The sequence below is a fragment of the Gambusia affinis genome, linkage group LG24 (assembly GCF_019740435.1).
Source record: "Gambusia affinis linkage group LG24, SWU_Gaff_1.0, whole genome shotgun sequence".
Classification (NCBI taxonomy): domain Eukaryota; kingdom Metazoa; phylum Chordata; class Actinopteri; order Cyprinodontiformes; family Poeciliidae; genus Gambusia; species Gambusia affinis.
The window spans coordinates 10,767,585-10,790,182 of NC_057891.1; the positions used below are offsets into that span (position 1 = coordinate 10,767,585).

At 43.9% G+C, this 22,598-nt stretch overlaps 1 protein-coding gene across 1 annotated transcript; it reads right to left on the minus strand.

Annotated features, from left to right (window-relative positions):
- Window positions 1-500: 500 nt before the first annotated feature.
- On the minus strand, window positions 501-22,226 carry LOC122827500 (serine/threonine kinase 11 interacting protein). Its single transcript, XM_044110507.1, has 26 exons — window positions 22,058-22,226; window positions 21,740-21,807; window positions 20,719-20,921; window positions 19,986-20,060; window positions 19,314-19,409; window positions 19,134-19,241; window positions 18,976-19,047; window positions 18,763-18,892; window positions 18,468-18,571; window positions 18,306-18,395; window positions 18,189-18,230; window positions 17,828-17,998; window positions 17,672-17,753; window positions 17,150-17,593; window positions 16,727-16,938; window positions 16,191-16,301; window positions 15,848-16,051; window positions 14,979-15,194; window positions 14,645-14,900; window positions 11,563-11,672; window positions 10,940-11,037; window positions 9,714-9,892; window positions 5,066-5,150; window positions 3,958-4,040; window positions 1,719-1,939; window positions 501-1,526 (listed from the first exon to the last, which is right to left on the minus strand). The coding sequence occupies exons 2-26, from the start codon at window positions 21,804-21,806 to the stop codon at window positions 1,386-1,388; spliced, it is 3,600 nt and encodes a 1,199-aa protein (XP_043966442.1). The 5' UTR covers window position 21,807; window positions 22,058-22,226; the 3' UTR covers window positions 501-1,385.
- Between the last annotated feature and the right edge of the window lie 372 nt (window positions 22,227-22,598).

Consider the following 22,598-nt stretch of genomic DNA (forward strand, 5'->3'; position numbering starts at 1 on the left):
AACAAAAAAAATCGACTGCATCTATTATCACTTCTGTAAACAGAGCGCTACTGTTTGATGTCCATGTTGTTGTTCTTCACCTCTGGGTCACTTAGGGGTCATAAATCGTTCACATCAAGACCTGCTGTCTTGGTAACGTAGTCTTACTTGCCCTAATTTATCCCAAACCTTAGCGGAAAGGCAACAAACGAAAAACGAAGGTTGCATCGAATATGAGGAAAATGGCTAGTGAAAGGTTCTTGTTGTCTTGGTCTCTCTTCAATGTTTCAGCATCATCAACCAGGCAAAAGTAACTCCACCTTTACAAGTTGTATCAAGTGAAGACAAAAATTCCAGTTTGGAATTCGGCTTCCTTAATATTTTGAGACACCGCAGCAAGCAAGAGCAGACATGCAAATAACGAAGAGTAAACCTATTAAAATGTAAAACATGGGATGATTTATCTGCGGTTGAAGGACGATAAAAGGAACTTAATTTTGGAGAAATTTCAGCTTCAGGTATCTTTTTTTTTTTTTTCCCAATCTGGCCATCATGAGTCCATCAGCAGGATCATCAATAAATAAAATGCGTCTGTTTTGTAAATTTGCAACAGGAACTCATCAAAATTGCAACAACACGCACAAAGACAACTTTTTTCTTTTTTATATATCCAAGTAAACACATTTATCATACATTTATACAAAAATATAAATGGGCATTCTGCATCATCAACATAAATTAAGTTAGATTTTAGCTAGGTTAGATTTCTCCTGCTGATCTATTTTATAGAAACTCTTAATTCACACATCTGGAAAACCTGTGGATTACATTTTAAACAGTATACAAGACCATTTATACTTAGACCAACTATAAGACCCTAATTGGGGTCAAAGGTTTCGCTTGACGAGAGCCTTAGCCGTTCCCCGTGTTGAGCGCGTGACGGCTGGACACGTTTAAAGCCTTAATGCCGTTCATCCCAGTCGGAGGAGCCTGACCTATATTGGCGAAGCGCTACAGGTGATCCAGAAAACACGACGTGCATTTAGGCGCATCGCCGAAACGAGGACGTCTCATCTTCACAAAGAAACAAGGCACACTTCATTTCAGCTGGAGAAAACTCCACTGGGGATGGGGTTTTTTTGTTTTTGTTTGTTTGTTTGTTTTCCTGGAGGAAAAATTATTATGCAAGCACAGCTTTTTTTTTCCCTTTTTTTTTTTTTTTTTTTACAGGCTTGTGTGCCACATGAATGAGTGCAATCATTTCCAAGCTCTTGGCTTGAAGCAACAAGCGTAATGGGAGCAGACTAGAGTGCAGAGAAAACAAAAGACGCAGACTCGCTGGATAACCCGCACAGGACTGAAGCCTAAAAACTCTGGCTTTTTGTTGTTTCGTTTGTTTGGATCCATTACGGCGGCTCGTCTTGCAGACTCATGTGCAGCTTGACTCCGAACATGGCCTCCCACTGCGCCCTGACCCAGGACAGCAGGCCCTGGAGGAGCTCGGCGCTCTCGGCGCGCACGCACCACGTCTTCTCCTGCTTCACAGTCTGCAGAGAGACACGTGAGAACACAACACAGACTTTGAGCTTTCAGAACATCCAGAATTCAAGAAAATTAGCGACCGAATCGGAAAGGCGACCCAAATAAAAAAAAAGAGAAAGAACTGAGAGTTAAAGCGAGGATGCTCGTTTCTCTCTGTCAGAGCGGCGGCCGTCGTCTTCTTCTCAGGATGAACTAACCTCGTCGTAAAGCTTAAAGTCCATCCTGAGCGGGTCCGAGGCCCACAGCAGCACCGAGCTCACGCAGCTGATCGGAAGAGTTTCCAGGACAGCGGCGCTCCCGCTGCGCGCCCGGCTGTCCTCAGGAGCCGCCGAGACGCTTTTCCTCCATTGGTGATCTTCGTCCAGCAGGTAGAGGGTTTCCCTGGTGGCCAGCACAGTCTGAGGCAGCCACAGCTCCTCTACGGAAAACAGTTTTAAACAAAGTAGGAGTGATGCGTTAAGCAAAGATTTTCCATTCCTGTACCTTTTGTTCGGTTGTTTTAACTGATTATTAAAAATGGAAAATTTTTTTAAAAATTACTATTAGTCTTCATGTGAAATAGAAAACTTATTTGCTTACAGAATTTTGCGCTAGTTGCTACAAAACAAATATCAAAGTCAAATAAGGTTGTGAAGCGTCAGAATAAAGTCAAGAATACAAAAAAATAGGCATATTACATTGACTAAAAATGAACTTTTTTCATTTTTATTTTTTTTGAATACCAATTAAACAACTGAACAAAAGTGCATGGGCCTTCCAGATTCAACATTTTATCGTTACATCACATTTCATTTGGTACAAAGCATTCACGTAGCCGGGTTTTATTACGTTTTAAATCCAGCAGAAAGTTAAACTAAAACTTTCAAGCACATATTTCTAACAATCAAATGCTTATTCAACCTTTAAGTGCATTAAAGTCCATGGAAGAACTTGCACATCTGCTGTAGTGTGAGATTTAGCCTTTGCTGCATTTAACGGAGAAGGAAAATGCGATTTTTCAGTATTTGATCGCTATGCAGTTGATAAAGGGAAAATTGCGAATCTCTATATCGAACAAATAAAGAATGTGTAAAATTGACAATTGAGGGTTTCTTTCTAATCAAAATGGAAAAATTTGAGAATTTACAATTTTCAATTCTAATAAGTTGTGTTTTACTCTTAAGTAGGAATCAGAGCATCTAGTCGTGCATATTTATTACAGTAAACGTGTAAATCTACCATGTTTTCTCTTCGGTTGGAGTTCTTAATCTTACTCTTCCACTTGCTGCCATATTTTGAGTGTCAAGACGCAAAACCAAATTGGAACTTTGAATACCCGAGCCTCTTTAGAAGTAACAGTTACGGGTCGGTGACGTCAAGAGCTTCCTCTCGTAGTTTTAGCGTTGCATGTCAGTGTTGGGAATAGGCAGGTCGGGATGTGTCAGGAGCCAGCTGAAATTCCACGGACAGGCAGAGTGCGGCGGGCTGCCGTGCACCCTACAGCCCTGACACATTTGGTCCCTAACCACATGCATGCAAATACAGTCATCTGTCAAGCCGCTGAGTCTAAACAGTGTATTTCTGCCTCATTTATTGGCAAAGGTCAGCGGGGCTTGCTGACAGGCGGCTCACGTCAGCGGCTGGCCACAAATCACCTCCTGTTTTCCATATTTTTTGGCTCTGTCTGCCATAAGTTGGAGGGAAATAAAATAATGTACCCTTTTTTGGTTCGTAAGCCTCTTTATTGAGTCAATTTTAGGATTACAAAGGATCACCGCAGCGTGCATCCAGCTGGACTTTTTCTTCCCCTCTCCGTGTTCCTTTGGGTTCCCACGCATTTTTCACGACAAAGCTCCGCAACGTTTCCACTCTCAAATTTCCAGAGTTCTAACGAGTTTTGAAGCCGAGTTCAAAAGATTAAATAGAAAAGTTCACTATGAGTTTATGGTAGGGATTTCTGCAGTGGGCAGGATTTAAATTATGGAACCTGGAGACTGGGAGGATGGAGAGAACGAATGAGAGGGCTGTGTTGGATGGATCCATCACACCCACACATTATCGACCCGACCGATCAGTTTATGTCATAGAATTGTTGCAACGTGGAAAAAGAACAGTTCAAATAAATCATTAAGAGCCCAAAATGCATATATGTATGCCTGTGACGGTTGAGGCAGGACTGTGTACTCGTCTGCAGTTAATTCAACGGGGTTTACCCAGAGGCAAACCTTGCATGTCGATGCACTTGACGTGCGTCCTGAAATCTCACTGTTCCCATAACAAACCAACATCTTGCAAATGGGCCTCAGAAACAGAAAAAGTACAACAAAAAAAAGCCACTGATGAAAGCAGATTTTTCTGAGTGATAACAGAGGAGATATCTGGCAGAGACAGAGCGCTTTGTCTGAAGATTGTTAAAGGTTTGGAGGGGGGAGGATAGAGGGGAAGGGGGGGAGTCACCTCGGCAGACAAAAGCCAGGATGTAGAAGAACTGCAGCTGTCCGTCCTCCACATCTGCCTGGATGTCTTCGCACACCAGAGGCCTGACAGATCAAAAGAAGTGCATCATAAATATTCACACACATCCCACAGATTCCTGTTCTAAGATGAGGAGCTGGCAGGTGCTGCTACGTCAGGAAGATGTCAGCACCAAAGCGGCGCGGCATGAATTCCGCATTAACTGCAGAACAGAGGGGATAATTGACATAATAACGGCTGACGGGACGTGTGTTGCGCAAACACTGGGAAGTGTGTTTTGACATTGTGGTTTGCTGCCTCGGGAACACATGAAGGAGACGTTTGGGTTGGGCTTATTTCATTTTTTTTTTTTTTTTTTTTTTTTTTTACTTCGCCTTTTGATTATTGAGTCGAGGAGCTAAAACCAGATGAGAAGCTGAAAAAAAAAATGTCCGGCATCCGTTGTGTGTTTGTACGCGGACGCTCCAACGGGCTCCTCGGGACCGGGGCCTGGAACTCGCCTGTCAGAAACTCTAGACGGGTCAGGGGGGTGTTCGAATCAAATGAAACACCTTTCCGTCAAGCCTGCTTTGTGAGTATACACAATCTGTCAGCAGGAATAAAACCTTCGATTGTCACGAGATGTTGAACTTTTCTTCCCTGAAATCATACTTTTATGATTAAAATAAAACCCCCCCCCCCCACTTCTTGGAAAAACAGGAACGGCAAGAAAAGCTTCAGAGGGGAAAAAAAAAAAACCCTCCACAATTAAAAGGCGTAAAAAAAATTATTGGTGGCGATTACAAACTACTCGCGGGGGTGGCGGTGGGGGGGAGGGTACGCAAATGCTGCGTAATTTGCAAGGGGAGGCACATGTTACCAATTAAGATGTGGTTTACCAGCTAATTTAGTGAGCCTGTTTCACCAAACAGAGTCTGAGAAAGCTGATTGTAATCAAGTAAAGATGTGTCAGAAATGCGCAGCTTTGGAACTTCTCCCCTTAACCTTCATGGCTTGACCGCATACAAATGTGCGCGACACTGTTCACACCACATCTTTCGGCGTTGACACAAATAAGAGTCGAGAGACGGCGGCGCTGGCAAACGCATACCAGAGGTGGTGCTGGGCGGACAGCCTGGTGGTGGAGATGGACTGCAGCCTGCTCTCAGATTTGTGGGCCATCTCACGGACCATTCCTGGAGGGAAGAACGAGAAAAAGTTGTCATGGTCCTGAAAAGAAGATCCACACTTTGCTACAAACCTTAACTATTTCAACCAGTTCATGTAACGTTGAAGACATTCCTCCTGGTCCTGTCCTGGGACGTCGTCTTCTGCTTTTCCCATTGAAGAAAAGCATCATGACAGTGACTTGGCTTATGGAAAACCACGAGCCAGACTTCATATTTGATTTATTGCCACAACGGCTTTCTTCAGAGAACAGATTTATGGAGTGTTAGACTACTGGTGTCTTGACAGGACCAGTAGTTGTCAAGAAGTTCTCTGCCCAGACTAGCCCCCCATTTCCTGTTGGACTATGGGAAGATATGGGAGTACCCAGAGAGAACATCGACATGCTAAATCCATGTAAGGGTTAGAGTTAGAACCTTGGTCTGACCCCATACCAAGATTTACATCCAGAACTTTCTGCCACAAAGCAACTTATGAACTTGTATTTGCAACACCTCCTGGTTAGATCCACTAGAATTAATCTTAATTTAAGTGTAACGCCTGATCTACCAATGCCTACACAGACCACCCATTCATCCCAACCAACCAACCTTCTCATCATTATGATGTTTTTTTAGGCTCAAAGGTCAGTGGAATCTATTCCTTTACTGTTTGCACATTGTGCTTCAAGAACAACACGGCTTTGGTTCTGAGGATTTGACGTTTTGAGAAAAACAAAGCAACGGTCATACACTCAAACATGCAGTACAACGTCTCGTTATCGTGTGCAGAACTCACCACATAACAAATAAAGTTCTGTTTCAGAGATGTGCAGACATGTATATTTGCATTTGTGTGACATCGCTTTCTGTCCAGAATTCCAAAGACATCCCAGATTTTCCTTTCCAACTCATTCAGCTGCCTGAACTCAGATGTCCGGATTTGGTAGCCTTCTGAAGCCAATCGGGTTTGTTGTTGTGCGATCAGCCACTATCTGGACCTCATTTCATTTTCCATCCTCTGTAATGAACTGCAGCCCTAAATCAAACTTACATTCTTCTCTAAATATTGTGGAAAAGCGGAGTGTGTGCTTTTGTGTCCTCAATGGAGCATTCATCACTCAACCAAATATTCCAAAACAATTCCAAAACCAAAGAATGGAAGGCCTGAAGTATGAGATCTCCAAGGACGTATCTAGAAACCAAAAGATTTATTAAATAACCACAGGAAATTTAAAGAAAATGCCCCACATTCCTTTTGGAAAAGATCTAAAGGTTCATGGATTTGCCAGAAAAGTGAGCAGCTCAAACAACTGACGTCACACACACCTCTCTACTAATGTTCAAGAGATATTCGGGTTAAGGTGAGAGATTTCAGCTCTGCTTACATTCACCAACCCGGCAAGAGGGAACAAGCCAAGGAAACGAAACCAGAGTGTGAAAGCAGATCAAGGAACGTCATACCCCATCATTTACAGGGCGGGGGGAGCCTGCAGACAGAAGCGGCACTCCGACTCACAGACCTTCTGCTATTGTAACTCCAACAAGAAAGCCAACTCTAGTTGCAGGTGTAGGGTTTCGGCTCCATTGAGTCCGTGGGTGGGAAAAAAATGCGGCGGCGAATAGGATCCGCTGGGTCGCGTCGAGCAGGCGTCAAATGTTGGTGTGAGATTAAGGGTGACAAGAATCAACAATACGGGGCGGAGGAGATATCTCCAGCAGAGAGGCTGAATGGATGAGATTTTAAAAGGAATGTATAGGGGCATGAAGGGGGAGAGATGGGGAGTGGGACGGTGGCAAAACATGGTCTGCTTTAATCTTCTGACGACGATCTGAAGGAAAGAGTCATTTTTGTAGTAGAAAAGGACTTTTAAATATATATATTGCATAATTCTGTTGTGTTGTACAATACTATATCATACTGCACTATTATATTTTATCATAATGTAGCATAGATGCTATATCATGTTCCGTTTTGCGTCAGATGTTTACATGTGTTTTTATGGTCTATTATAGTGTGCTATTGTTTTCTTACATTTTATGATTGTAAAAATGAAAAACAAGGACAGAAGTAGGGAGAGCTGATCCAAACGATGCAGCTGAAAAGGTAAATTCAATATTTGGAAGAGTGGCGAACAGGGACTTCACTTCCTCCGCAGACTTTGCTAAAACTACAGCTACTTCAGAAAACCAACGTCATCATTCACAACTTCTCTTTCTGTTCACTGATTGGCCAGGTCAAAATGAATGGGAGACAATCCGAATCAAGGGGAGAAAGACCAGACTGTGCTGAAAGAGAGAACTTTTGTTCCCAAGAGGAATCTCACAGGGAAGGCAGTGGACAGGCTAAATATAATCACTTGAAGATTCCAACTTGAAGAGTCTCCCACACTGCTGACATGACGCAGCGAGTGATGGACTGACTAGAAGATTGAACAACATGTTCACGCAGACAGTTAGCGAGGTGCCATCCAAGACTGGGATCACGCATAAGCAAAGGCGACAGGCGGACAAAGTGTTTAGAAGCAAGCTGGCAAACAACTGGAGTCTGGATGGGGCTCTGGTGAGCGTCACGCTGCAGACTCCCTCGGCTGCCTCCAGCATCAACACCAACACCCCTGATGATTTTCACAGGAAAGTAAACATCACACCACCACTCTGTACGTCAGCTGGTCTCCGAAAGCCTGTTTCTGATGGGACGAATCCATCAAATCTCTCAAGACAAACTCGAGTGAAGAGCAATAAACTGCCCCAAATGAGAGAAAAATAAACGATAATGAACCGCTCTCTTTGGGCGGCAGCTCCCATGTGCCACGTGTTATCTCTCAGGTTTCAGCTGAAGCTGCGTCAGAGCTGCCGGCTCCAAAAAGCCGTCCTGGTTGCGACCACATCCTTTCCGTCCTCTCTAGCCAGCGAGTCCACCGTCATTCCAGTTGTGGTCTCAAACTTTGCCCGCTGATTTAGGCGACGGGACAGGGGCTTGTTTTGGTTAAGCGTTTCTGTACTTCCTCTGGCGAAACCTTTCACCAGCTGTATTTCGGGTCCGTCTGGCTGACAGAACAGAGAGTCGTCGCCGTAACAACAACTTGGCTATCTCAGAAACCAACATATAGCTGACGTTTGAACCGGAAACATCTGATTTCTCTGTGATTCTCTTAGAGATTTTTTTTTTTGTAACCAAGAATTCAACAAGAGCCTCTGTGGTCTTGTTGAAGGCAATCTGGAAGCATTTTCAGCCACAATGAAATACAAGAAACTAAATGAGCTGTTTATGGATTTAGACTCTCACAGCAGAGAGGGAGGGGAAGAAAAGAAAAGTTGGTTTTGTTGGAAGTGGGAAGCAAAACCGGATAGGCTTGCAGACTTAATGTTACCTTCATTTAGGCCACGCTCTACCTCCTCAGTGACATCCATCACATTCAGCCTGCTAGTAATCAGCCTCAGTGACAGAGACTTCTGGTCTCTGCTTGGGCAGAGAGGCAGCATATTAAAAAGCTTTCAGACAGACAGACAGACAGACAGACAGGCCACTGCAACACCCTCATGTTTAGCAATACTTAAAAGGGCTTAAAGAGCTTAATAAAGTGACTGATGTTTACCTGGAGTTAAATTATTTTTCAGGGTATTTATATAAAAAGATTAACATTCAGTTCTTTGAATAGTAGTTCATTACAAAAGTTTGAATTGAAATACATTTTTCACCTGAATGTAAAAGAAGGTTGCCAAAACATGTAGATTTTGTTATTTTGTTTTACTTAATTAATCGGTTTGCTCCATTTTTTTTTTTTTTTTTCATCTTCGGTATATTAAGTTTCATGGTGATGTAATCATAATTATTAGAGGTTTTTTGTTTTTTTTTCCCCCCTCAAATGCATTTTACTTTTTTTTTTTTTAGAAAGAATGTGTAAAATATATTTTGCTACTTTTTGTACTCTATACTGCAACTTATCAAGGAAAGCAATCAAGTTGGTAAAATTATATTAATATTATACAGTATAATATAATTTCAGGTTGCACAGGTTGTAACCTCTAACCTGTTCAACTCAACTTAAGTTTACTGACTCCTATTAAACACAAGTTTTACACTTGGTGACACATTTCTTCTTAGAAGTGTTTTTCATTCTTGGACGGAGTTTTATTTATTTATTTTTTTACATTTAAGGTGGAAAAAAAGTTCTAACCTCTTAACAGGGGTGTGTGTACTTTTGAAACCCACGGTATGTTTGTGTTTTCCATGTTTGCTTCGTTCAGAAACGTCAGATTACTTTTCCATAGGTTCCAGAGATTTCCTGTTTTGTCCCCAACCTTCACACTAACTTTCCATATTTCCACAGACATTCCAAGCCCGAGTCCTTCCCCCCGCTACTGTCTAATAAAAAGTTTTCCTCCCTCTCCAGACAATCCAGTCTGGGCAGGACGGGCTCAGTGTGCGTGATGCCACTGCTGCCGAGGGGCCGGGGGCAGACGCCTGCGTCATGAAGCACATTTGCTGCAGCGGTAGTCTGCCGTCGGAGCAGGTTGGGTCTCTGCAGCGGGAACAAGCTGTTCTAACAGCAGCAGAACACGGGTTTTGGAATTAGCGTTTGGTTTTACCTGTTAGGAGGCCAAAGAAACGCTTGCAGCGCACGCTGTCCCTGACGAGGAGAGTATAGGCCACGCCTCCATCTGCGAACTCCATGTGGATGCTCTGGGAGCCCAGGCCCACCTCCAGGTAGCTGAGCTCCATGATTGGGTAGCTGTCCTTCTTCTGCAGCCAATCGGTGAGCGGACCTCTGCTGGGAGGAAACACCACGCTTTCAGACAGGGCAAGAAACAAACCGATGAGCCGATTAAAAAGCCTTATGTAATATCTGACACTTTAAGGTGTGGATTTGTTGTTAAAGAACACGGGAGGGTAATTCTGAGAAAATCCTGAAAAAAAAAGCATCGGATCAAGTGTTGAAATCCGAGGGATTCATTTCTTATTGTTGTGACGCAGAAGAAAAGAAAAGACAGGAGCGGGAGAGAGAGTTTTGAGATCAATGTGCTTTCAAGATGTGACCCAGAAACCTGGCCAGGCTGCGCTGTGTTCATCCTGAATGGAGGGTGGGAAGATTCTCCCCTCTGAAAGTCACTGAAGTAAACTGCAGTGTGGCGCCCCCTTATGAATGATTGCTCATTTTTGAATTCATTTTGTCTTTATGAGACAAAAGTCATCTCTAAACTTGGACCCCATATTCTCGCAGAGGTTCAGGTTAGCGACAAACCGTGAACACATGAGACCGCCTGCAAAAAATGCGCTTCTTTTCATTACGGGTGCACCGATTGCACTTTTGTGGCCGATCGCCAATATTCGGAAAACCCAACTTGCCGATTCCGATTTTGGCCGAAACCCATTTGATATAATTTTCAGACATTTGTAGAAGTAGGTAAGATCTGCTTCTCATGTGAGAATCAACCGATCGCCGATTTCTCAATATTAAGTAAGTTGAGCCAATTTATCGATTGGTTAGGTACCATCGTTCCTCAATATTTCAGATTTGCAATCCACAATTGTTTTTTCAGATACTGATATGCAAGTCGGAGTTACGTTCCACAAAAAGTTAGAAATGAAAAAGTGAATTAATAAACTCCAACTTTGCTAATGACTACCAAAAATGTGTCCTCTATGCAATTTACAAATCAAGTATTTACCCAAATAATAGGGAGCATATAGAAAGTTTGGCATTCTCAGCAAAACGGGCCTAAAAATTCACAGTGGGGTGAATGTTTGGAATAACAGAGCTCTACTCATTTCATGTTTTAAAAAAAGAACAAAGCAGAAACTTTGCTTTACTTACTGCATGTCTGATGTCATTTCCAGAAAGTAGAACCGCTGGTTGGAAACAACCAACAGCGAGGGAACCTCCCCTGGTTCCCCATATTTTACAGCCGACATCTGTGGATCCAAAGAAATTAAAGAGGAACATGATGTTATTGGATATTTGAGGGGAAAAAAAGGGCAATAAATGACAGCTGTTTTCTGGGTGAATATTGTTTTTCTGATAGCATCATAATAAGGCTCATTGAGCCATAATTTCAACACTAAACTATTAACATCTGTATTTTCGGATGACACCGCTTTCTCAAAAGCTATTTCATCCGTTTCCCCCAAATAACACAAACCGCAGTCGCTGTCAGAGGCCAGATCTGCTGATTTGTTCCTCGTCGCTATAAAGAGGCTGTCTGACTGGCAGACCAACATGCTTTATAACTGAACCTTTTGAGCTATTTGAGAGATAATTAATAGGACTTTTCAAAGTCAGAGCTGCCATATTTCTGCTTCAGATGTCTGGAAGTCATTTGGGTTCTGTGGCGAGGATTTAAAAAGAAACTTCAAGACAATGTCTTACGACTCTTCCTTTTTCACACAAAACGTCTTTTCAAAGAGGAAAGCTCCCTGTCTGTGTGTTCTCCCACAGACCTTGAGAAAAGAGTGAAGCTCCTCTTCCTCTTCAAAGACCTCCACATCCAAGAACAGCTTCAGCCGGTGGTCCACGGACTCGTAGTCCTCGGACAACAGATCCAAGTCATCTACAGACACGACAGGAGAAAAGTAAATATCTGATCATATTTGATTTTTATTCATTCCCAATAAACGCATATTTCTCTCATCACTGACACATGGTGGATGTCAGCAATGATGAAATTTAGCGCTTTAGCATTAGCTGAAGTAATGCATATGGTTAGCGCTCTAGGGTTACCATGACTAACTTTTTAGCTAGCGGTTCCCACCTGTGAAAGTAATGCCATATTCTTCTAATTACGGCTTAAATGGAAGGATGGAGTTCCACAGGGCTCTGGGTTAGGCCCAGTCATTTTTTTTTTCTTCCTATGCACAATCGCTTTGTTCTTGACCAACAAATCAAACAGTTCATCACATACCTAGACTATAGGCTTATCTGAGAGGCATAAAATACTAATTAGGCTGTTGTAAGCTGTAGTGAAGCGTGGTCATTTTCTGTTGCGTTAAATACCCTCCCACTGCCATCCTCAAAACATGATCACACCTGTCGGGAACGGGTTGCCCTCTGCGAATTTGGTTTGGTAAAAATTTCACTGAGTCCTGATCTCAATCTAACTTAACACCTTTGGGATGAATTAGACCCGAGACTGCAAAGCAGCTCAGTTTGTCCCACATCAGTGTCTAACCTCGCAAATGAACATCTGGGGGAAAAAAAGAATCTAAATATGGGTGCTCTCCGACAGCACAGCAATAGAAGACATTCTGATTTCTGAACCTTAGTTGAGGTAGATGAGATCGGCTTCACATGGAAGTATCGGCTGATCACTGATCTCCCAAAATTAAGGAAATTGGGCCCGATTTATCAGTGCACCCTTAGATGTGAACATTTTGCTTCAGAAATCAAAATGTTTGATTTCTGAAGCAAAATGTTTGATTTCTGAAGCAAACTAGGCACAGTTTCAGTTTTCTATGATCCAGGTGAATCATTTTTGCTACTTGCCATAAAAAAAAAAAAAAAAAAAAAAAAAAAAAAAAAATCGAGCTCATATTTTTATAATCATCTTCAATTTCCATCAAAAATACAAAAGAAATCCTGGAATTTTTTTTTTTTATTAAAAACTGCCGTCTGGTTTGTATTTTTAGCCAGCCATAAACTAGAAGACTAATGAATGAGCAGATTTTTACCGCTTTTTCTCCAATCCCTCAAATGATATCTTCCATTAATAGTTGAGGCAGAGATTTGGGGCTGCAGTTTGGGAGCACTTACTTACATATTTCATTTTTTTTTTGCGTGTGTGTGTGTGTGTGTGTGTGAAACTGTAGCCAGATTTTACTGCAGCAGGCCGCCGCATTAGCCAGAGGCATATAAGAGCAATAAATCGGCAAGAGAAGTTATCTGAGCGGTGATGAATGATTCCAGCTGATCAGAAATGACAGGGCAGGGACCCACAGAGGCCAAAATAAGCCAGCAGTCTTTGATTTAAACAGCACAGAAAGATCAGACGTAAAAGGCCTTTTGAACCTGGAGAGAGCTGTTCCTCTAAAGGTGGAGGAGCAAACCTCCACCTAAAGAACACGAAAAAGAAAAAAGAAAAAAAAAGAAAGAACGAAATCAGGCTTTTCTGAGTCACAATAAAACAGTTCATTGAGGCTGCGTGATGAGTCGTCTTCAGAGTGACTCTGCGGCTTCACAAGGACAAATTATATGGTACTGCTTGTACTACAGCACTACAAATTAAAAACAAAAAAAGATAAAGAAGCTATCATTAGGACTCCTCGGCTTTCATCCCTCCCCCCCATCACTTTCAGTAATGACTCCAATCTGTCTTGTTGCGAATTTACCGTGTGGTTCGTCCCAGAAATGGCAGACAGATGTCGGGGAGTCCGACGCGGCGGAACCCTCTGAGGATCCCTATGCGGCCCCGCTCGCCTCCAGTGTCGTTTGGATCCTGTCCTCCAGCGTTCAGGGAGGAACAGCAGCGCTCACCCCCAATAAAACCCCCTGGAATATCACGCAGGAATGTGACCCACAAAGCAACAATTACCTGCTTTGGTTGTTTCTCCAAGCCTCAGAAATGTGTTTTTTTTTTTTGTTTGTTTACATCTGTGTCGTTCCTGATGGAAGCCATTTGCTCGTCGAGACGCTTCTTTGTCTGAAGTCTAATTGCCTTTCCCACCGCTGTTCGTTTTGCGAGATAAGACGGTGCCAAAGTGCCAAACTCCAGGAGTTTGGCACTTTGGCTTTATCGCGTTTCATTTGCAGCTTTAATTGCTTTTTTTTGGGGGGGGGATAATTAAAGTTGGCAAAACTTACACAGCTTCCTTAACAGCTCCAACAGCCGCAATAAAACAAACAACCGAACTACAGCTGGACATTCTGGTTCTCTAAATCCCCAAATAAACACCGAAATAACCGTCATACTGCTGTTACTTAAGAAAAAATATAAAGTTGTAAAAAGAGTAACCTGCACACAGAATATGAAATCATGTAATGTTTAGGGAACAACAAAAAAAAATCTGTAAAAATGAAATCATTGTTGAGGAAAATATGGAATCATTTAATAATTTAATATTGACGAAAATATGGAGTCGCGGAATTTTCAGAAAAAAAAAAAAAAGATTCTTGAATTAGAAAATATTAGGAGTCATTTATTGAGGAGAATTTGGAACTGCTTAATATTGGAAAAAATGTTACAGAATCAGTTGATGTTGTGAAACAACATTAAGTACCACCTAATCTGGAAGGACAAAAAAAACCCCTCAAAATTGAGCAGAAATTGAGAAAATATTATTTTTCAGGTCTGTCTGTTCATCAGGCAGAGATTATTCCTTAAAGAATTGGTTCCATTAGAGAAGGAAGGAATGCTACAACATACTAACTCATGATTCCAGATGTTTTCTCAAACATCAAAGTGATTCCATGTTTAACAGATGAAAAAAATAAGTAAAATAAAAGCACCGTTATTTCCTGCAAAAGAATTTCGTTTTTGAAGCGAAATGGATAAAGTAGGGTTCCTTAAAAGGTGAAATCAGGGCTGACCCTTTGGGACGGACGGAGGCGCAGGTTCGGCAGGAAATCGGGCTTGCGGGGGCGTAGCGCCGCTGACGGAGTACTGGTAGCTTCCTGCCAGCTCCTCCTTTCCCTGGCTGTCGGGGTGGCAGCAGAGGCTGGCGGTGCGGTCCGGGGCGTCGCCGATGAAAAAGGAGGTTCCCTGGGCCGTGACGAAGCTCTGCTCCGGCGAGGCGGCGGCGGACTGCAGGAGGAGGCTGCTGCCGACGCGCTGCACTTCACCGAGCTGCAGAAACAAAAAAAAAAAAAAACAGAGATCAGAGCAGGAAGTGGAACAGGAGAGTAGCGTGTTAGAGAGGAGGACCTGCTCTGCACTGCCGGCGCTCTGTGGGAAATCCAGAGGCTGTAGTTCGTGTCCGAGAAGCGGCGAGCCGCTGATGGGCGTACTGCTGCAGGGCGCCGCCTGATGGGCCACCTGGACCACATGGTCACTGCCACACTCTGGACAAACACACACTGCTCCTGCACACACACACACACACACACACAGCAGAGCAACCCGTTGGAGACATGGCAAACACTAACAATCAGCAGCGTCCCACTGAGAAGTGGAACTGAAATGTACTCTGAGCAACATTTCAGACAAAAGAATTGGTGTCAGCCAAAATCGCAATTGGCAGGTCAGGCTTTTTAAAGAACGGTAAACTCCAACCGGTCCACCCTTAGTTATTATTGTTCTGTTCAGTAGATTTGTTTGCAGTGTTTCTGCCCATTAGTTTGAGGAAAATATTATAAAAGAGTAAGAATCCAGCTTTTGTAAGAGAAACCTTGAATTCCGCCAGTAGAAGGCATTCTTCGCTCCAACGCTTTTTGTTTAGCGGAACTGTGGCGCACACGCTGACCTTGACTTTGGCTTTATCTCCAGCTGGAACCACAAAGCCTGCTGTCAGGGATTTCAACAGACACACAGTTGAAATCCCACAGTTTCCCATGATGCTTCTGGACCGGGGGGAGGGAGGGAGGGGGGACATTAAAACCTGACTGTTTCTGACAGATTTAGAGACGTTCAAGAGCAACGGTTGCCATGTCCAGATCCAGCATGAACTTGGACAACAAGTTGCTGATGAGTTTTTCTCAGATCTGGACACCTTTTATCAACTACTTTAATTTCTTGAAGACTTTTATGCCAGTTCGTCATGTTTTTTTAAATGTTTTTTCCTGTTTTGGCCTGACCTCGGGATAGGGACTGGCTATAGGTTGTTGTTTCAGCAGCATCACTCCCACTCTACTCCCACCGTCCTCCTCTTCACCAGCTGCCAGATGAGAGCTGAACTCTGACCTGCAGCGGAGGCACTGCAGGCGGGAGGAGGCGGAACCCGATTTAGAGTCACGCCGCTGGTTCTCCTCCAGCACAGCGGACAGGATGTCGCTCAAAACCTGCAGGGACACGATTCATCAAACTCCTGCCTGTACACCGAGCACAACGCAAATAGCTCATATTTTCTCTTCTGGAACATGTGGTCATAAACACGAGTCAGAGAAACAAATCCAGATCACGTGAGTAAGGAGCATTAACCTGTGCTGCCTGATGGGGGTCGTCATCTAGCAGGACGTAGGTCCGCCTCCGTTTGGACTTGGCAATATAGTCGAAGTGAAGCTCCACAGCAGGAAACAGCTCGGCGGCGTCCTGAGGAGGCGAAAGCAGAGCCGTGTTGGGACCACGCCGGGTAGGAAAGACAACAGAAGTTTGCAGAGATGGTGGCGTGTGATTGGACATCACTCTGAAGGTTGGATGTTTCAGTTAAACATCCTGATTCATTGAATATTAGACACAAATATTACAAAAAAAATCAGGTCTTTCTAAAGGTTATCACAAAGGTGTGTAGAATCAAATGTTCTTCTGTTTTCTTTTTTCATATTTCTCCACGTGTAGAAAGTAGCAATGATCTGGGATGACATTCCCAGATCATCCCAGTCTTCAGACAGTTGTAAAACAGAGAGAGTTAAAGTGTTTTGTCATAATGGAGGAAACCAAAGCGACGCGCGGCACGGCGTTGGAGGGAAGCAGAGGTTCAGGATGGATTGGCGGAGTGGGAGCGGTGGTGGGCTCACCTGTGGGGTCCAGATGGCCTGTGTGGTCTGGACCCGGGCCAGGCTGTCCAGCTCCAGCCGGGACATCTCCACACCGCGCTGCGGGTCCACCTCTACCAGGACGCCCTGTTTCACTCGCAGAAACACTTCCATCCTCTTCCCCTCCCGACCTTCTCCGTCACCCTCCTCTCCGGTGGGGAGGATGCCGACCAACAGGGGGCGACACAGGTCAACTGGAGAGACGATGGGAAGAACCAGACAGCCGCTGAATATTAGACTTTCTGTCAAATTAGAATAAAGCTGGAAGGATGCTGTACTCCAATATTGGTGAACTTGTACAGGCCACTGCTGGAAGAAGACTTTTAGTCTCAAAAAGTACAAAGGAGTCAGAGACAAACCCCAGTGGAAAGTGGAAGAGATTCCCGAATGAGTTTCTCTCCCTACCTCCGATTTCATCTTCTTCTTCTGGGTTGGTACCGCCACTCAACGCCCTGGCAGACCTTTGGGAGTCGGGGCTGGACTGGTGCTCCTGCTTCCTCACCGGGCCGTCCACGGTGTTGGCCTCCAGAGTGGAATCGGTTTGCTGGGCGCTCAGACTCAGCCATTGCAGCGTGGAGTCTGTCTCCGGATCGTTTGGCTCCGGGGTCAGCAGAGAAACGCTGGTCTCCTCTGGTGGGAGAACCTCTGGGGTCTCCACAGCAGGCCCAGGATGACTGGGTGTAATGGAGGTGCTGACGCCGTTGGTTAGAGTCTGAGGGATGGATGGGCTGCTGATGGTGGTGGGAGCCCCTCCATCTAGATGGTGCTGGTATCTCAGCCAGTCTTCCCCCAGCTGATCTCTGAAGCTGGACATGCGCTCGATCTCCTGCTGGTGAGGAAGAATGATGTCTGGTGGAGAGACATCGGAAAACAGTGGGAGGGTTAGACATTTCTCCAGTAGCTGCTGAAGAGACGGTAGTTACAAACCCTGCGCAGAGGAGAAGGGTCTGGGCTCGTGATCAGTATCACTTGGTTCCGAGATGCTGGCTCTCCGAACTTTGACCTTACTCTGAAACACCAAACACAGTTTCAATCGTCGTTGGGTTTGTTTCTTTTCAAAATGGCTCCTGGATTCACTCTTACTCTGGACTTCTTCTTCCTAAACCGGGACATCCCAACTTCGGCGGTGGTCAGGCTGTCACTCAAATCCCCCGCCCCACTTGACGGCTCCTGGTTGCTGCGTTCAGGTGGATCGCTGGCTGGAGCCACAGACGTCTGGACCTGGATGATCAGCTGACCTGCTTTGGGTAGAACCTGGAGAACAGAGAAACGTTGCTCAGAAACACACTGAACTCTGACTCTCTTCTACACAATGCCCTCTGCTCCGTTCGTTTGGACATATCTATTCTGTCCTGTCCCACTGCTCTCCAGAGAAAACAAGAGGGAAACAGAATCCATCCCTGAAAAGCACATGTTGCGGCTGCAGCCAAACACCCAGACTTACTGATAACTCGGAGGAGGACAGCGGGGTTCCATCCAGCCTCATCTAGAAACAGACACAAAAAATGAGTTTTTATGATGCGGCAAAATAAAAACGGTTCAGTTTCAGGCAGCGTCTCACTCTGAGGCTGACAGCCTTCGGGGACAGGTGTGGCACGGTGCAGGTGCGGTGGCTCTTCTGGTAGTACAGCGGGTTTCCCTCCAGGTTTAGCTGCAACGACACCTCATCGCATGAGCCGACATGGGGCTGGATGAGGCTGTGGGGATAAAAGTAGCGCCTTACGCTGGTGAGGCCGTGCAGCAGGGAGAGAGGGGCGAGCTGGGCGTGCTCCAGCAGCAGGTTGTAGGCCAGGTCTAAATGCCGGAGAGAGGACAACTGCTCCACACCTGCACGAAAACAGGGAACAGAAACAAAACTGAAGAGCTGAAAAACAAGGTGGTTTATTTTTATTTCTCGTATGACATCACCGCCCTGAATGGGCTCTGTGACCTCATCAGCCAGCCTCTCAGTCTGGCCGGAGCCGCCTGAGTTTCAGGGCTAGATAAGAGACTCCACGAGTAACGCCAGCACTCTTTACCGTTAATGGTTTCCAGTTCGTTGTTCCTGAGGATGAGCGTGTGCAGCTTGGCCCTGGCGCTGGGCCCGAGTGTTGGCGCCCTCTGCAGGCAGTTGTATCCCAGGTTTAAGTGTTCCAACTCACTCAGAGGCTAAAAAAACCCCAAAAAAACCCAATTATATATTAGCTTCTAAAAAGGAATGGAGAAATGCTAAAATGAAAAGAAAATTCTACCTTTAGGAATTCTCCACACTCTTGAATCTTGTTATGGCTCAGATCCAAGGATTTCAGGACGTTTAGTAAACTCTACAAGAAAAAGGGGGAACAGTTGGAGTGTGACCGAGGATGCTGGCAGTAGTAAGGACAGAGAGGTGAGGGCGGCTTGCTCTCACTAGTGACTGGTCGAGGCAGACGATGGAGTTGTAGCTGAAGTTCAGGGTGTGGAGCTCCAGCCAGGTCAGCGCAGAGCTCAGGTCACCTCCACACAGAGAGAGCAGCTCCTGGGAAAAGGCCAAAACACACAGTTGCTACGGACACGGACACGGGAAGCTGACCATCCAAACTCCACGTACCTCCAGGGAGTTGAGGCTCTTTGAGCAGGTGAAGACCTCAAGCTGGGAATAAACTCCTCGGAGTCCCTCAAGGAGGTGTGCTGGGATTCTCTTCAGCTGGAGGAGAACAAGGAAAAAAAAATACATCTACAACTTTCAAGAGTTCTACTTAAATTCTTAAGGCTTATACATCATACTATAAATTAAATTGGGTCAGCTGCCTCCTTCTATAAACAACAGTTTGCTGGAGTTCTGCTCCATTCCTCCTGACAGAACTGGTTCTGAAACGTTAACTTTGTTGCCGTTAAGGTACTTTACAATTTATAATTTATTTGGCTGATCTGACTTCAACAACTCCACATCATGTTCAGTCCTCTTGCCAACTATTGTGTAAATCGCCAACGGGGAGCCATCACAACTTGACGGTGCCACCCTCCAACACCATCACTGTTGGGATGGCGTTCTCAAGCTCAAGCTCGTTTCCTTTACACCAAAACCTGACGTCATAAATTTAATAAACTCTTCCGATTTTTACTTCACGCGTCCCAGAAATGAAGGGCTTCCTCCCCGAGTTACAAATCGCAATCTGGATGTTTTTTTTTTTTTGTTCTTAATATTCATATTAAGCGTGTGTAAACTTTTTGCACAAGAACTACATGCAAGTGTAAAAAAAAAATAAAGCTCAGATTGTACCTCTAAACACTTGAGAGACTTGAAAGGGAAGATTTTCACTGCCGACTCCAGCCTCACTCCAGGCGGATGGATGAGCTGCAATTCCAGAAATATAAAGTGAGCAACAGGGTAATATCTACATCTTAATGTCAGACTTTTACTCTAGAATCAAGAATTTAGACAAAAATCAAAAGAATCTAGTTCTTCAACCACATGAGCAAGAGAAGAGGTGAAGGTTTGCTTTTACTTGCAGAAAAAATGTTTTTGCAAAAATATCTGCTTGTTTATGTTCTTATACTTTCAATAAAGCAAACACTTGAAATCGTCACATTTTACTGAACACCAGGGGGCAGCACAGCACTGACCCACTCATGCCTATTGACAGACTGTGCTTTGACCCAACCAGATGAAGTAATATTAGTCAGGATTAACTCACTTCGTTACTTTAAAAAAGATAAAACACCTTTATCTGACAAAAGGCTGCAAACAGTAATTTGCATACTATATCAAAAGAACATTTTCAACTGTAAAAAGTCAAATAAAATTCCCGAAATTTAATTTCAACCCTTAAATATCAATAAACACCATTAATATGCTGGCCCACAGCATGACAGATTTGGGAGCTTTTCCTCATAAATTCACCCCAGCTGTAGTCAGTCTCATAGTAACTTGGTCCAGTCAAAGGCCAAGTTAAATATAGAGTTTATGGAAGCTGGCTGGCCTCAGAGATGCTCCACTGTGCTCAAGGCTTCACCTTGAGAGAGAGCGTCTTCTGCAACACATCGAACAGGAACTGCAGCTGTAACAGAGAGGACGTGTCGGCCGGATGGGAAGGAAGCGCCAGGAAGCCATGCTGCTGGCTCCTGGACAACAAATACTGCTCAAAGAGCCTGGTGAGCTGCTGCAGGGTGCAGGCGGGGAGGGTCAGCGTGCTGCTGCCATCCAGGACAACATCACCTACAGAGGAAAAGTGATTGAAAAGAGGAAAAGGGAGAGAGAGATCATCACAACTTCATGACAAGTGTTGACTAAAGCGTAAAGAAATCGACAATCAGCATCATCAATCTTCAGCTATCTCCGTAGCTGTAGGGTTCAGGGTTGAAAGTACGCCCAGCACCAGGGCTTCTATAGCTGCAGTGGAGTCTCTTTCCTGAATGGAGCCATAAATGGCAGCTAGTTCTGTTAAGAACTTTGTATATTCTCCTTGTTCTTCGTCGCTGTAGAAAGTACTCCTGGCCCAGAGCTTCTTAGTGTTTTTAATTGTTGCTCTTAACATTGTCTACTCTGTTTTGCTTTTCAATAGAAAGTAGTCCTGATACTATAATAGCTGTTAAACGTTTCTTTTTTGTTTTGTTCTTTTCCACAGAAAGGACCCCTTATCAAGTGTTGTGTTAAGCCGTCTCTTCTCTAGTCGGTGAGAAGCTTCTGCTGCACTTTTGTCTCAACTCTATTTGTTTTCCCCCTCAGAAAGGACTACTGGTTTTATGCTTTGCTTTTGTTAGTCTGCCCTTTTCTTGGGCGAAGCCATTGACTGAGCTAGTTTTGTTCCCAACTTTGAAATCTTTCTCATAAAAAGTAAAAGGTTTCGCCAAAGCTTCGAACCACCTTTTAAAGTGAGCTCGTCACGGCAGGAAGTTTCTTATAACATATGGTTTTGATTGGACTCACAGCCTGAATTGAGTCGATTTAAATAACCTGAGCTGAAGTGAAATTATTTTTATCTCTGCTTTGTAAAATATTACAAAATAAATACAAAACTGAATATTTGAACATACCATTATTGCGAAGAAGTGTGGCCAAACTGTGCACAAGTGAGTACTGGCCTGGGGGAGCCACAGACATCCTGTAAAATGTTAAACAAGCTTTTTAAATCAGGACTACAACTCCCAGACAAGAACAAGCCTGCTGTTTGTTTCCTCGTAGCTGCTTAATAACGTTTTAGCGGTAAATGTACATACTGACAACGCTATCTGTTTTTTAAAAAACCTGTAACCTTCAATATTCTATATTCAACAATTCATACTTCTTCAGGAGCTAACACTGTGTTACCTCCGCTGATTTATTTTCTCCGGAAGTTAAGCTAAATAGCTTACCTGTGCAGTGACACCGGAAAAACAAAGAGCTAACATCCGGTTGTTACTTAGTGTTGTGGACTCTAATTCATAATATTTCACGTAAACGCCACAGCTGTTAATGCTCGTTTTCACAAACAGAGCTCAGTCATGTTGATATTTTTCTCCCTACATCACATGACTAGGAGGCAGACAGTTTCTACGGTGGCCCCGATGTATCAAAAGTCTCGCCATATATTTTCGTTTATTTACTAAATACCACGATTTAAAACTTTTACGCGAGAATCTGGCGGAAGTTGGAAGTTGTTTTTTGGTGCCAGTTTCTATGGCCAAGACCAAAGCACATTTGCTCTGGATTATTATTTACAAAAAAGTGTCTGTTTAGTAATTATTTAATTAACTTCCTTACAATGTTGGACGATCTGAAACTTCTCTGAGTCGACAAAACAGATTCTGCAAATTTTGCAAAGCATTATGGTTGCACTTGTTCAAAATTATTTAGAAAAAAACAAACAAACAGGAAAAAGACTTCTTGACATTTCGTATCACGATCACTTATTAT